Below are 13866 nucleotides of genomic sequence, written 5' to 3'. Positions count from 1 at the left end.
TCACGCGGTCGCAAAGAGTCTAATAGAACTTAAGAGACTGAAAAAGAACAACAAAAAATATGTGTCCGGTGAAGGAACGAGCAAAAAAAAAAAAAAAAATAATGCCGAGACCACAGATTGCCGACTGGAAGGCTCTGTACTGGTGGGGGTTCCTTCTGCGAGTGGGAGTGTGGGAGAGGGATTCGGCCTGCCAGCAGTGGCCACACCTGGTACTCAGACGTCCGAGAAGACGAGCGAAGAACTACATTTCCCATGAAGCTCTGGGCGCAGAGAGGCCGAGAGTACTGCCGGGAAAGACATACGTGGGAGAAGACCGGTCCGAGGCCTTGAGGATGGCTGCTCAGCGAGGTGGGCTGTTGACTGGGGTGCCCGTGAGAGTGCGGATGGATTGCGTACGACCCTTCCTGACCTAATACGGCAGGTCGAACTCCGCCCCACCCCCTTAGGGCTCTGCGAAAAGATGAATGGGCGCCGGGCAGAGGAGGAGGCACCTGCGATGGAAATTGAGTCCTTATTGAAGCCCTCGAAATGGGGTTTTGAGGGGAGACGGTTGCGCTTGGGTTACTTCTAGACTGGGTGCAGTGGAATAGATTCCTCCCACGCCCTTCGCGTCACCGTAACGCAGTTATCTGCCTCAGGTCAGCAGGAGATCCTTACTACCCGTCTTACAGACGGGAACATCGAGGCATGCGGAAGAGAAGGGTCTCAACTCACAACCTACAAACCCCTTATTTGACTCTATCCCCCAGAAAAAACCCTCAGCTCAGGTCTGGTTCCCCCGGGACAGGAGGGTCAGGCCTCAGGAGTGGAGTGGAAGCTAACGCTCTGTCTGTACCCCCCAGTATTCCCACTTTCCTGTGTGGTGCAGCAATATGCCTGGGGAAAGATGGGTTCCAACAGTGAAGTGGCCCGGCTGCTGGCCAGCAGTGACCCACTGGCCCAGATCTCAGAGGACAAACCATATGCAGAGGTGAGACCCCGGCTGTATTTCAACCTACTTGACCAGCAGGTGGGAGGAAGGGACTCCTCTATCAAAGGGGCTGAGGCAAGTCATGTGAATCTGAGGGGATGGGAGACAGCAAAGGGAGAAGAGGCCTTCTTAGGGCTTCAGATTTGTGCAGGTTGACGAACCCAGAGGGCAGCACAAAAAGAAGTGAGGTTTTTGTCACTGAATTTTATTTTATTGAAGTATAGTTGATTTACAATGTTGTGTTAATTTCTTCTGTACAGCACAGTGACTCAGTTATGTGTGTATATGTGTGTGTGTGTTAAGTCACTTCAGACGTGTCTGATTCTGCAACCCTATGAACTGTAGCCTGCTAGGCTCCTCTGTCTGTGGGTTTCTCCAGGCAAGAATACTGGAGTGGGTTGCCATTTCCTTCTCTAGGGGATATTCCTGACCCATATTCTTTTCCATTATGATTTGCCACAGAATATTAAATATAGTTTCCTGTGCTATACAGAGGGGCTTCCCAGATGGTGCCAGTGGTAAACAGCCTGCTTGCCAATGCAGGAGACATAAGAGATGTGGGTTCAATCCCTGGGTCGGTAAGATCCCCTGGAGGAGGGCATGGCAACCCATTCCAGTGTTCTTGCCTGAAGAATCACATGGACAGAGGAGCCTGGTGGGCTACAGTCCATAGGGTCACAAAGAGTCTGACATGACTGAAGCGATTTAGCGTGCGCGCACACACACACACACACACACACACGTGCTATACTGTATGACCTTGCTGCTGCTTATTTTATTTTCTATTTTTAGCACTTACTGAATTTTAATTCAGCCCTCCTTGACAATTATAATTTTTACTTTGACTGACTGACTTTTTTAATAACTTAAAATACATAGTTATCCTGCCCATTTAATAAAGGAAAAGCCAAAACACAGGAAAGCATTAGCTTCTACTTCTGAAACTGGAATAAATGAATGTTAACACCTCACAGAGCCATTTGAGAGTTAGAGCTTTTCAGTGACCTTGACAGTGTAGGTTTCATTCTCCTCATTGGACAGATGAGAAAGCTGAGACCCAGAGACAAGAAATTAAAACTAGCCCAAGCTTCCGCAGCTGGTTGGAGGCAGAGCCTCAGCTAGAGCTTGGGTCTCCTGACTCCTGGTATTCTGTGGTCTGCTGCCCCCAGTATGTCTGTGATGGTATGAACATTTATACCCAGTCCTAAGAGGCCTGTCTCAGGACTTGGCTGCTCTATGGGGAGCACAGGGTAACGGAGCACGGGCCAATGGGTGGTGCCAGGTTCTGCCTTTGTCCCTCCCAAGTTTTCTATTTTTACAGCTGTGGATGGGGTCCCACCCCCGGGGAGATGCCAAGATCCTTGACAACCGCATCTCGCAGAAGACCCTAGGCCAGTGGATTGCTGATAATCAGGACAGCTTGGGTTCGAAGGTCAAGGACACCTTTAATGGCAAACTGCCCTTCCTCTTCAAAGTGCTTTCAGTTGAAACGGCCCTGTCCATCCAGGCACACCCTAACAAGGTATAGCATCAGAGTAGGGCACGGAGGTCAGCTTAGAGAAGAGCTTAAGGGTCATGACTCTTGGACAACTTTTACTTCTGCTTTTACCCTGCCCATGCCAGGCTCCAGCCCAGAATTAAATCCAAGCCTGACAACTCCCAGTTTAGCTCTGCAAGGCCTATTGCCAGTGACACATGTGGCAACTAAGTCTAAGTGGACAGCTGACCAGCCTGTGCCACGGCAGCTTCTCCAAGCTTCTGCCTGGCTCCCCTCAGCAAACCCCAACCCAGCCAATGCATATCTGCCCTTTATCCACTTGACTCTCAGAGTTCACCTTCCAAGGCACAGCAGTTACCCTAGTCATGGCCTTAATTCCACCCCCGTGGTCTTTCTGCACAAGCCTGTGTGTGAGTCGTAGCTTAAGCATTTGTCTGTCCAAACTTCATGAGCAAAGAAGACCCAGAGAAGAGAGATCTACCCAAAGTTACATAGCTTGTTAGTGTCAGAGCTTGGCTTGGTATTTGGGTCTTCTGGTTTGTAGTCCTGTTGAAGTCTGCCCCAGCCCTCCCCCAGAGATGATCCATGTGCCTGCCTTGGGTTGGCTGAACCGTGAGTTTCTGAAAATGCCTTGACTGGGCTCAGTGCCAGAGGCAGGAAGCTGACTGGGGAGGGTCAAGAACAAGGGCTGGTGGGGACTGGTGTCTTGCTGGGTGATGGCTGCACCTAACCATCCTCCTCTCCCTTGCCCATCCCACAGGAGCTGGCAGAGAAGCTGCACCTCCAGGCTCCACAGCACTACCCCGATGCCAACCATAAGCCAGAGATGGCAATTGCTCTCACCCCCTTCCAGGGCTTATGCGGCTTCCGGCCAGTTGAGGAAATTGTGACCTTTCTAACAAGTAAGGTTGGGCAAAATGCTAAGAGCCTGCATACTAGACCTAGGATGCAAGGGCAACCCGGGGCAGAGCTGGAGGCTGAGGACAGAGGCTGAGTGTCCCAGGAACTGAAGGGCTGGTTGGCCTCATGCATTTTTAAAAAATGATTTATATATGTATTTGGCTACATCAAGTCTTTATTGTGGCAGGCGGGATCGTCACTGCATCAAGCGGAATTTTTCATTACGTTGCACGGACACTCTAGTCTGTGGCATACAGGCTCCAGGGTGCTCAGGCTTAATTGCTCTGCGGTATATGGGATCTTGGTTCCCCAACCAGGTATCAGACCCGCATCCCCTGCATTGCAAGGCAGATTCTTAACCACTGAACCACCAAGGAGGTCCCATGGCCTCATGAATTCTTGATGTTCCTGGAGGAGGCTCGTGAGACCAGGCTCAGGTGTGGTTGCTGAGGGCTGGTCATGAGCAGTAAATTTTCACTGCAAAACTTACATAGCATTGCCTGGCTCCTTGGTTAGGGGTGAGACGGGGAAGCCTCCTCCAGCTCTCCACTGTTTGCGGGTTCCGTCTTAACCATTCCTGGCCTGACCTTCCTGCAGAGGTGCCGGAATTCCACTTTCTGATTGGAGACAATGCAGCAGCACAACTGAAGCAGAGCCTGAGCCAGGACCCCGAGGCTGTGACCTCTGCTCTGCGGAGCTGTTTCTCCCACCTGATGAAGAGCGAGAAGAAGGTGGTGGTGGAGCAGCTGAACCTGTTGGTGAAGCGGATCTCGCAGCAAGGTGGGTGTCTTAGGCCTGAATGCAGTGCCCCTTCCTGGGCTCCTGGCACAGTCACTAGGCTGTAGGAATTTGATTCTCAACCCCTTTGCTCAAGTGGAACACCAAAATGGGTCTGACTTAGATGGCCTGTCAGCAATGTAGCATTTCTTTCCCAGTCTATGGAATAGGGCCCTGCTGCTTCCTAACTGGTTATCTCTAGATGGGTGGAGACAGGCTGGCCTGGAAAAGTACTAGGATGTCTGTCACTTGGGCATTCTGAGATTTCTCAGCCCTAGAGCTGCTGTCCAAAGGGTTTCATACTTTGGGGCTGGAGAACAGGAAAGAGGTAAAAGGATCCAAAAACCTGAGGTCCTGAGCTCTCAATCTGTAGATCTTTCCTTAAATACCTGCTCTGGGCCCAACCTTGTGCTAATGAGAGTTCAGGAAATGACTTTGATGGGTGTGGTTGTGTCAACTTTGGGTTTGAGAGTTAATACAAGCAGTAAAGAACAAGGCAGAATGGACTCTGCTAGGAGCTTATATGGCACACATGATGAGGTCCAGCTCCTTCTCCACTCTGCTTTTAGAGACACCCCCACCACACACACAGTTAAAGAAACCCAGCTCACCACCCTCCCCTCCTCCCCGCCATTCCCACCAAGCCTTCCTTCCCCACTCTAGCCCAGGCTGAGCTCATTCTCCCCTGGTCAGCCTGGGACACATTTCGGCCCTTGGTTGCATCCTGCCTCATGCTCTCTGGCGTGACCAACCACCACTGTTTGCCTGGGACTGAGAGATTGTCAGTGTTAAAGGGAAAGGCCTGGGCTAACTGGGACAGTTGGTCACCCCACAGGGAACCCTTGGGTCCTCTCCTAACTAGATTTTAAATCTCCTAAAGCAGTCGTCTCAACCAGGGGGCACTGGCAGTGTGGAGGCATCTTTGGTTGTCAAACCCAGGTTTGGGGTGCTAGTGGTGTTTCGTAGGTGGAGGCCAGGGATGCTACTAGACATCCTATAGTACATAGGACAGCCCCTACAACAGAGTTACCTGGCCTCGAATGTCAGTAATGCTGAGGCTGAGAAGCACTGTCTGAAAGGACTACACTCTAGCCCTTTTAGTGCCTGGTAGAGGGGTGGGCATTTCAATAGTCAAAATGGGGAAAATGGCATCTGTGTAGGCTGGAATAGCAAGGAAGGCTGGCCCCCACAGGGTGGGGGATGTGACTAGGAGAACATGCCCACCCGTTCCTGGATTCCTGGACTAGGGTCTTCTCTAGGACTCTCTCTGGCCAGGGGGTGGGGTGGGGAGTTGTGAATACCCTCAAGGGTTACTGAGTAGCCTTGGGGTGCTCTGTGACCCTCAGTGGCTGCTGGAAACAACATGGAAGACATCTGTGGGGAGCTCCTGCTGCAGCTGCACCAGCAGTACCCGGGTGATATCGGATGCTTTGCCATCTACTTCCTGAACCTGCTTACCCTGAAGCCAGGGGAGGCCATGTTTCTGGAGGCCAACGTGCCCCATGCCTACCTGAAAGGAGGTGAGCCACATTTCAGCAGTGAGCCCCATGGCCCACCCTCTCAGGCCTTGTTTCTCCATCTGGACAGAACAGGAGGTGGTGGTAGAGGAGATTGCCTTTAAAGTTCCATCCAGCTCTGAGCTCCCAGGGCTCCTGGAATCAGCAGGGAAGTGACCAGTCGGGTGATGAATGCCAGCTTGGTGCTGGACTGGTTGGATCCTGACACTACCCGTGAGCTCAGGATGCCCTCACGTTAAGCCTTGTCAATATGTGTGCCAACCACAGTTTGAATCCAAGCCTGTATTGGATCAAGGCCATTGTTCTCTCCCCTGCATCACAGTGCCTTCACATGTCTGTCGCATCTACAGAGATTTTATGTTAAAAAACACATTGCCGCAGAAGGGTATCACACTGATGGTTGGCTGTTTATCCAATTTTGGACAGGATTCTTTAGTAGAAGGGGTGAATACAGTGTCTCCAGAGGGTTGGAGCTCCCCCAGGGGTTAACATGACTCCCCTTGAGAGTGGTGGGTGACATCACATTTTTGGTATCTGTCATCTTAGCCCATTCTCACAGAAGATGCTGTTCACACAGTTTCATGTAATGCTGTTGGGAGCTCATGGCACTCAGGTTAGAAAGCCCAACCCTGGAGAGTCCAACTCCAAGGCCCCCTTAGCACATGCCAACTGTCTGTCCCCAGACTGTGTGGAGTGCATGGCATGTTCAGACAACACAGTGCGTGCTGGCCTGACACCCAAGTTCATCGATGTGCCAACTCTGTGTGAAATGCTCAGCTACACCCCCAGCCCCAGCCAGGACAGGCTCTTCCCTCCAGCACGGAGCCTGGAAGACCCCTACCTCTCTATCTACGATCCCCCTGTGCCAGACTTCACCGTTATGAAGATGGAGGTGAGTGAGGGCTGTGGTATTTCTTGTGTGGCATGTAGCACAACCCTGGCGAGGCCGCAGTGTGGGGTATACCTGGGGCTGGGTTTCCTTTCTGCCAGGCTCAGGCGGTGGGGCAGCTGCCACAGGGCCTGCCTGTGCGTCTCTGTTACAGCGACCAGACAGGGGCCTCCGTGCTGATGAAAGCCTGAGCAGAGGGAGAGGGCGAAGCAGAGCTCTCTCTCTTACTGCCCTCGGGGTGGTCTGGGGACCCCTGTGAGCTAACAGCAGCTCAGACCCTGCTCCATCGTGTTGTTTCTTCCTGCCCAGGTACCTGGCTCTGTCACTGAATACAAGGTCTTGGCCCTGGACTCTGCCAGCATCCTCCTGGTGGTGCAGGGGACAGTGACAGCCAGCACCCCCACAGCCCAGGCAACAATCCCCCTGAAACGTGGCGGGGTGCTCTTCATTGGGGCCAACGAGAGTGTCTCACTGAAGCTCACTGTGCCTAAGGACCTGCTGATGTTCCGTGCCTGCTGCCTGCTGTAGAGGCTACAGCCTTCCTGGCTCTCCTCTGGCAATCACCCTACATCCTGGCCAGCCTCAGCTCCGCAGACCCAGCCCAGATCCCTTCCCTGTTTTGGGCTCTTCGGGTACACCCTGAAAGACTCAGGGAGAAGAGCTCGAAGGTGGTGACTCCTAAGCAGGCAGAGGCTGAACAGTCTTCTTCTTCCTGGTAGGAGGGGCCCATGTGAGGACTGAGAGCTGATATTCCCCCTTGGATCTCGCCACACTGGAGCCAGGCTTTTAGAGCTCAAGGAGAGCAGCAGCCCTGTCCCAGCCTATGGCGTTAGGCAGACTGGTGAGATCTAGGATTAGCTCAGCAGCAGTCACGGCAAAATAGGTAATTAATCTGTAAGAATATAGGGTTCCGCAGTGCAGAGGGAAAAGGATAGCCCTGTGGCCTGATGCTGCTCTGTTAAAGCAATTAAAGATCACTTGCGTTGAGGTCTGTGGGCTAAAGAGCACTCAGCCTTTGCCATTCCAGTCCCTGAAGTGGGCTGAAGGAGCCCTCCCTGGATGTTGTCCAGTTTTTGCTTTATTCCAGTTTCAGACAGCTCCCTGAGGTAGGCAAAGGCATCTATGGGACAGGTAGCCAAAAACAAAAAAACCTGAGAAGGGTCTGCCAAAGGGAACTCATTCTAAAGAGAAGTGATATGCAAAGGCCTGTTCTGTCCATGCTTTTCTAGTGGCTCAGTGATAAAGAATGCACCTGCCAATGCAGGAGATATGGGTTCAATCCCTGGGTTGGGAAGATCCACTGGAGAAGGAAATGGCAAACCACTCCAGTCTTCTTGCCTGGGAAATTCCATGGACAGAGCAGCCTGGCAGGCTACAGTCCATGGGGTCACAAAACAGACATGACTTAGTGACTAAATGATTCCATCCATGGTCTCCAATGAGGACTGAAAATGGCACCCACTGGGAACAGAAGAAAGGAGGGGTGGCCCTTGGCAGAATGGTCATAGTTAGGGCTGTTAGGCTACTTCTTCATTTCAGAATTCAGAAGGGGCAATGACCAGGGTCTAGGCTTTTCTTAAAAATCCTGTTGCAACACAGAGACAGTTCAACAGCATGACTGTATTTATTTCTACAAACTCACAAAGCTGTAGAAGCCTAAGCCAAGAGTTCTGTAAACGCCACATAGTACCACTCCCATCCGTGAGGTAAGCCATCTCCCCAGAGTGCTGCCACCTGCACAACACCCCAGCACTCTTATTATTAAGGCAGTTTGGTTCTAGACACCTTGATGCTTTTATTGGTGACTTTCTAGCCCATGGCTTCTTAGCCCCAAGCAATTGACCACTTGTACCCTGCCTTGCTATATGACGTTCCTGCAACTTTCTCTACAAAGGTAATGCCTCCCACAGATGGTTAACCAGCCCTGAAACATTCCAGGGAGAGGTGAGCCAAATACACCAGTGTGGCTTTATAACAGCAGCCACTGGAGGGCCTTGGTATTGGGGGCCCACTGCCATCCTCACCCCCAGCAGCTGTCAACATTCTGTCCCAACGGAATGAAGCAAGAGGCTGGGCAAGTCCCCAAGTCGGGACCAACCTCAATCCTGACTACCCTACCCCTGTCCACTCCCATTCAGTTCCATCTGGTTTTGGGTAAGGCAAAAAAAAAAAAAAAAGAACCACTGAAAAATTCCACAGAGAGGCCTGGTACAGCAAGAGATGCAATCTAGTAGGGGCCACAGGGGAGATTATGCCTGTCCTTGCTATGTTCAGACTGGGGACTGACTGTAAAGCCCAATCCTGAGTATCCACTGTGGTCAGAGGAATCTGGATGCAATACAATGGCTCTCACTAGGGTGGAGAGAGGCCCTCTGCAATGGCAAGATTATCTCCTTAGGCTGGGGTGGGGCGGGGGGATAGCTGGGGAGCTTTCACAGGCCCCTCCTCCTCATCCAGTCAGCGCTCACACGGCTGTGCAGTATACATCTCACCCATTGCTGCTCCTCAAGTGTAAAATGTTAAACAAATGAGGGAATTCCATGGTAGTCCAGTGGTTAGGTTCTGAACTTTCACTTCAGGGGCCTGAGTTCCACCCCTCCCTGGTTGGGGCACTAAGATCTCACAAACCAAAAAAAAAAAAAAAAAATCCAAATGGGAAGGCACCTAACTGCTCCTGTAGCCCCCTCTGCTGGTAACCAAAAACTGCAGGCTTCTGTGGCAAGCTCCAGAACCTTCATTCAACCTTAGATCAAAGACTGGATAAAGATACTAGCTAAGACCAAGGTGAAGAATGGCAACCAAAGAAAGAAATTTTGTCTACCTGGTAGAGCAGTTTTTCTCTTAACTAGGGGCGGACTGACCAAGTTACTAAGCTCACGCAGACATGTGGACCAGCTGGGAATGCTCAGCTTCCAAGGATTCTGGAAGACTTGATCAGGCTGTGCCATCAAGCAACCTGTTGTACTCTCTGCCACAGTCATATAGGAACAACCGGCAAACATGTAACCCATCTTGGAGCTTGGAAGAGAAGAGAATATTGAATTTCCTGAACTGGCCCCAAATAGTTAAATTCTTTTTCACAGACTCCCAGTTGCAAGCCATAAAGTGCTATTTTCTGCCTCCATGCAACACCAGCCAGCACAGCCTGGGCACAAAAGTTCCCCTTTTCCCTCCACAGAGCATCATGACAAATACCAACCAAGACGTCTGTAAGTTTCTCTCTTCGCCAATTTTGTCACTCAGCGTAAGAAACAGAACTCCTATGTTCCTGCCCTTATTAAAGCGGTTTCTCCAAACGCTACTCCAGCAGCAGAGGAGAACTGCAGAACTCCACCTGTCACCCTGTGACCCAGATGGGGGCCTCTGGTCTGAGAAGCACCAGGTTTGGGGTAACTGCGGTCATTGCCCTTCCCAGAGGGTCAGTGTCTCCAGTGATCCTGGGGTTGACAGCAGTGGGTTCCCACCGCACTCTGTAACCGACGCAGGGTCAACAGGACTCTGCAGGCATGGTGAGCAGGACCTGTCCTAGAGGGTTATGTCTACTGGAGGGTACAGGATGAAGAGGCCCCAAGACAGCACCAGCAGCAGGAGCACGTTGAGGTCATGGGCTTGGGGGGAATTAGGTCCAAGTCCTCATCATCTGGAATCTCATCCAAGTGATACCCGTCCTGGAGCAGCTGCCGGCTCACATCCTGGTTTACCTGCTAAGAGCAGGAGAGGAGAGAACTATAAGCCAGGCCACAAGGCAGAAGTAACTGCTGCCCCGAAAGCAGACCCACATTTCCCTCCTGTCCGTGCTCCACCCTCGGGCCAGGCCTGCACATCCCTGGACTACAGGAAGAAGTGCTACCTTTTCCTACCTGTGCCTCACCCAACAGGGGGTGGGGGACATCCAGGGACCTGAGCCAGGACTGTCCAGGCTGCGCTGTCATGTACGCCCAGGGAAGCTGCCCTCACCAAAGAATCCCAAGGCAGGTGAGACAACTATGAGATCGGGATTATGTCTGAAAGTCAAGCCCTGACCATTACCACTGTGAACCCAGACTGGTTCCTATGAAGGCTCAAGAGTATGGAACAATGGTACCAGCACAATGGGGTAGAAGGGTGGAGGAAGATGGGTTAGAGTAGATTAGGGTGGGGAACAGCTGCTTCTGCACTGCCAATGTTACTCTTTGATGCCAACAGAGCTCATTCCTTGCAAAGTAGAACCTGTCAGCCTGGCTTCACCAGTTCCACTGAGCAGAAGGCAAATGAGACTGGGGAGTGTAGGACTTCCCTGGCCCTTGGCTTATTTTTCTTTTCTTTGTTCTAACAATCTTAGGCACCTAGATATTCAAGGAAGATACAATTTGCAAACTGTATTCTCTGGCAGAAACTCGGGGTGGCCAAGGGCTTCCAGGAGCGTGAGGAAGAATACCAGTGGTATACAGTCAGGTCCCCAGCACTTCACCTCTGTCAAAAGCAGTAAGTCACAGATGCCAGAACCTTCCGTTCCTGTTTTAGTCCGGACAGTCACTTTGGAAACATGTCCCAAAGGCCAGCCCAGGAGTACCTATCTCAGTCACAGTTCCCACAGATGGAACAAAGGAAGGAACAGAATTTGTCCAGCCTGGAAGTAAGCAAGCTTGGAGGATGGAAAGGGGAGGGACAGGAATGCTGATCTCAGGTAAAAGATGATCAAAAGAAGGTAGAGTAGAATTACTCTGTCACTGGAGATAGGACTAAGACCACTAAGTCCAAGCTGCAGGAGACTTTTCCAATTAACAAGGAAGACTTCGCTATGAACTATCTGAATTGTGTGTGTTGCAGGGGAAGACAGGCAGCAAGGTTTCTTGGAGGTAGTGAGTACCCAATTACAAGCAGCATTCAAATAAGCATTTAGCTGGGATTTATCGAGAGGATTCCTTTTCTAAATGGTGGCCTGGATTAGAAGACTTGTGAGGTCATTTCCAGTCCTAAGAGTCTCTGGGAATTTCCCTGGTGGTCAGTCCAATGGTTAAGACTCTAATGCAGGGTGTGTGAGTTTGATCCCTGGTTGGGGAATGAAAATCCTATATGCCAAAAAAAAAAAAAGGTCTGGTGTCTCCTGGGGGCTTCTCGGTGACACTAGTGGTAAAGAACTCTCCTGCCAATGTAGGAGACATAAGAGACTCTGGTTCAATCCCTGGGTCGGGAAGATCCCCTGGAGGAGGGCATGGCAACCCACTGCAGTATTCTTGCCTGGAGAATCCCATGGGCAGAGGAGCCCAGTGGGCTATAATCCATAGGGTCGCAAAGAGGCAGACATGATTGAAATGACTTAGCATGCAGCACACAGTCTCCTGGACTTTCAACAGTCCTCTTCAGACACCTTAACTTCTGCTAGGGCAATAGGGTAGAGTAGAAGACTGGAGAACACACGGGAAGTCTGGTACAGTGCCATGCATATAAGCAGGAACCAGACAAGTGTTTGGCAGTGGCTATGACTGCCTGCAGCCTGGCCCCACCACAGAAAGGTGCTCTTGACTTGCCTCTGCAGAGGAATACCCGGAGGAGTATCTGGATTCCAGCTCTCCATCACTAGGACAAGAGGAAGACAGTCAGTTCAGGGAGATGCCTGCGGAGCACAGCTACAAGTGGCAAGGTGCACAACATGCAAGGGGGTCTGGAGGACTTGTGAAGCAAAGACCACACACCACAGAACTCAAACCCATAATCTGCCATGAGTATCAATGGCTCCTTCTTGGCTCCAGCAGGGACAGAGTCACTGTCACTAATAATGCAGACATAATAGGGCAGGATGACAAGGTTGGTACTTCACATCCAAGAGCAGCAAGGTCACCTATGACTCCTCTAAGCAAGCCATCCCGGAAGTGACAGTACTCTGAAGCAGCAGCCCTGGAACATGCACAAAAGGTCTTGGAAGAGACAGGGAAAAAGCGAAGCAAGTTGTCTGCAATTTTATCCAAGGCACTCCCCAAGGGGTATTTCCAAGGACAGCACTTACCTGTCAGAGTCAAGGGACACCAGGTTTTCATCTGGACTCTGACTAAGAGCAGTGTAGCCCTTGTTAAACTTCACTGACCTGAGGGGAGACAGGGGAGAGACCAAGCATAGATGAAACGCCAGTATTTCACAAGGAAAGACAGTGTCCTTGCCCTTATGTGGAAAACAAAACAAAACAAAAAACTGACTGCACTGCTCCTGACTTATCTTCTACCTGGACAGCCACCACTGCCTGCCATGTATCCGGCTACAGCTCCTTAGATGTGTACCTCCCCTCACCGCTCCCCCTGCCGCTTCTGAGGATAAGCACACCTCTTCTTCTAAGAATCAGGAAAAGCCCCATCTCCCCACCTTATTTAACCTGAGAACAGAAAAATCAAAGTCCTTAGGCAAATTCCTTCACCTGCTTTAGCTCAAGCCCTGGTGAAGGTCCGATCCAGACCTCAGCGCTCACCGTTCTGTTAAGGAAAAATCACAGTCCTAGCTGTTCCCACACAGCTCTCCATCCTCACTCCTGAGGACCCCAGCCACCATGCTCCTCCCTAATTTAGACAGCGATTGACCCTACGAACTGACAAAACTCATAGCAAAGCTCTTTCCTTGACACCATCACATCCTGAAAAGGAAAGAAAAGGTCGTTCCTCTTTCCATTTTTAAACAATGAACCCGACAGGCCGGCGTCAGGGGAACGACTAGCTCGGCTTTAAACGTGGGTACTCGGTTTCCCAGCCTGAGTACTAGGGCCTACTCTGAAAACGCTTGCACAGAGGAGGTGGCGCCTGCTGAGACCTTTTCCCTGAAGAGTCGGGGCGGTTCGGCGCGGCCCCCAGCATGCCTTTTCTCCGCAGAACCGCCTTGGCCAGGTCCCGGTGCTTCTCTGGAAGTCAAAGGGCCCAGATCAGCGGGGTCATCCCTACTCCGCCGTGTCTCCCAAACGCCAGGAGCCCGCTCTCCGAACAGATTTTCGGGTGCGGGAGCGGGCTGCAGTTGCCCCTCCGGGGTCGCCCCAGCGGCGCTCCGGAGCCAGCCCGGGAACGCGGCAGCCCGCCCAAGCAGAGACCCCTCATCGGGCCGCACTCACGCAGCTTGTCCTGAAGGGAAGGCGCGCGCGCAACCATGTACGGGCCCCGCTTCTCCACGGCCGCCGGGATCCGCTCCCCCAACTGGGGGGCTCCAATACCGCTTCGCCCGGAGGGCAGCCCCGCAGCTCCCGTCCCGCTGGGCCGGGGTCCCGGGATAGAGCGCGCAGCATGCCCGTCCGGATCCGCGGTCGCCATCACCCGGCCACGCCCCGCCGAGTCGCGAAGCCCCGCCTTCTGGCTAACCGGCC

General features: G+C 52.0%; 2 protein-coding genes across 7 annotated transcripts; one reads left to right on the top strand and one right to left on the bottom strand.

Annotated features, from left to right (window-relative positions):
* Positions 1-297: 297 nt before the first annotated feature.
* Positions 298-8197, top strand: MPI (mannose phosphate isomerase). 3 transcript variants are annotated; one of them, XM_065906293.1, is made up of 8 exons: positions 298-348; positions 843-970; positions 2292-2492; positions 3229-3370; positions 3966-4148; positions 5492-5665; positions 6346-6554; positions 6861-8197. In XM_065906293.1, the coding sequence occupies exons 1-8, from the start codon at positions 333-335 to the stop codon at positions 7077-7079; spliced, it is 1272 nt and encodes a 423-aa protein (XP_065762365.1). In that variant the 5' UTR covers positions 298-332; the 3' UTR covers positions 7080-8197. The 3 variants fall into 3 exon arrangements, with proteins under 3 accessions (XP_065762365.1, XP_065762367.1, XP_065762366.1); XM_065906294.1 differs by lacking the exon at positions 298-348 and adding an exon at positions 402-421; XM_065906295.1 differs by lacking the exon at positions 2292-2492.
* FAM219B (family with sequence similarity 219 member B) lies at positions 8157-13842 on the bottom strand. 4 transcript variants are annotated; one of them, XR_010659112.1, is made up of 6 exons: positions 13618-13842; positions 13326-13413; positions 12538-12615; positions 12227-12428; positions 12062-12110; positions 10172-10255 (listed from the first exon to the last, which is right to left on the bottom strand). XR_010659112.1 is itself a non-coding variant. In XM_065906296.1 (5 exons), exons 1-5 carry the CDS (start codon positions 13811-13813, stop codon positions 10091-10093), a joined length of 576 nt encoding a protein of 191 aa, XP_065762368.1. In that variant the 5' UTR covers positions 13814-13842; the 3' UTR covers positions 8157-10090. The 4 variants fall into 4 exon arrangements, 2 of the variants coding, with proteins under 2 accessions (XP_065762368.1, XP_065762369.1); XR_010659113.1 differs by having other exon boundaries at positions 10212-10252; XM_065906296.1 differs by lacking the exon at positions 12227-12428 and having other exon boundaries at positions 8157-10255.
* Positions 13843-13866: the final 24 nt, after the last annotated feature.

This window comes from Muntiacus reevesi, chromosome 15 (genome assembly GCF_963930625.1).
Source record: "Muntiacus reevesi chromosome 15, mMunRee1.1, whole genome shotgun sequence".
NCBI lineage: Eukaryota > Metazoa > Chordata > Mammalia > Artiodactyla > Cervidae > Muntiacus > Muntiacus reevesi.
This window is presented reverse-complemented; position numbering and strand designations above follow the sequence as displayed.

Excerpts from the sequence above, each read along its gene's own strand:
- FAM219B (XM_065906296.1), bottom strand. The coding sequence starts at position 13,813 with ATGGCGACCGCGGATCCGGACGGGCATGCTGCGCGCTCTATCCCGGGA. Across the intron at positions 12,616-13,325 it reads CCCGACTCTTCAGGGAAAAG|GTCAGTGAAGTTTAACAAGG; the intron begins GTCTCAGCAGGC and ends GTCTCCCCTCAG. Across the intron at positions 10,256-12,061 it reads CCGGGTATTCCTCTGCAGAG|CAGGTAAACCAGGATGTGAG; the intron begins GCAAGTCAAGAG and ends TCCTGCTCTTAG.
- MPI (XM_065906293.1), top strand. Across the intron at positions 5,666-6,345 it reads CCATGCCTACCTGAAAGGAG|ACTGTGTGGAGTGCATGGCA; the intron begins GTGAGCCACATT and ends GTCTGTCCCCAG. Across the intron at positions 6,555-6,860 it reads TCACCGTTATGAAGATGGAG|GTACCTGGCTCTGTCACTGA; the intron begins GTGAGTGAGGGC and ends CTTCCTGCCCAG.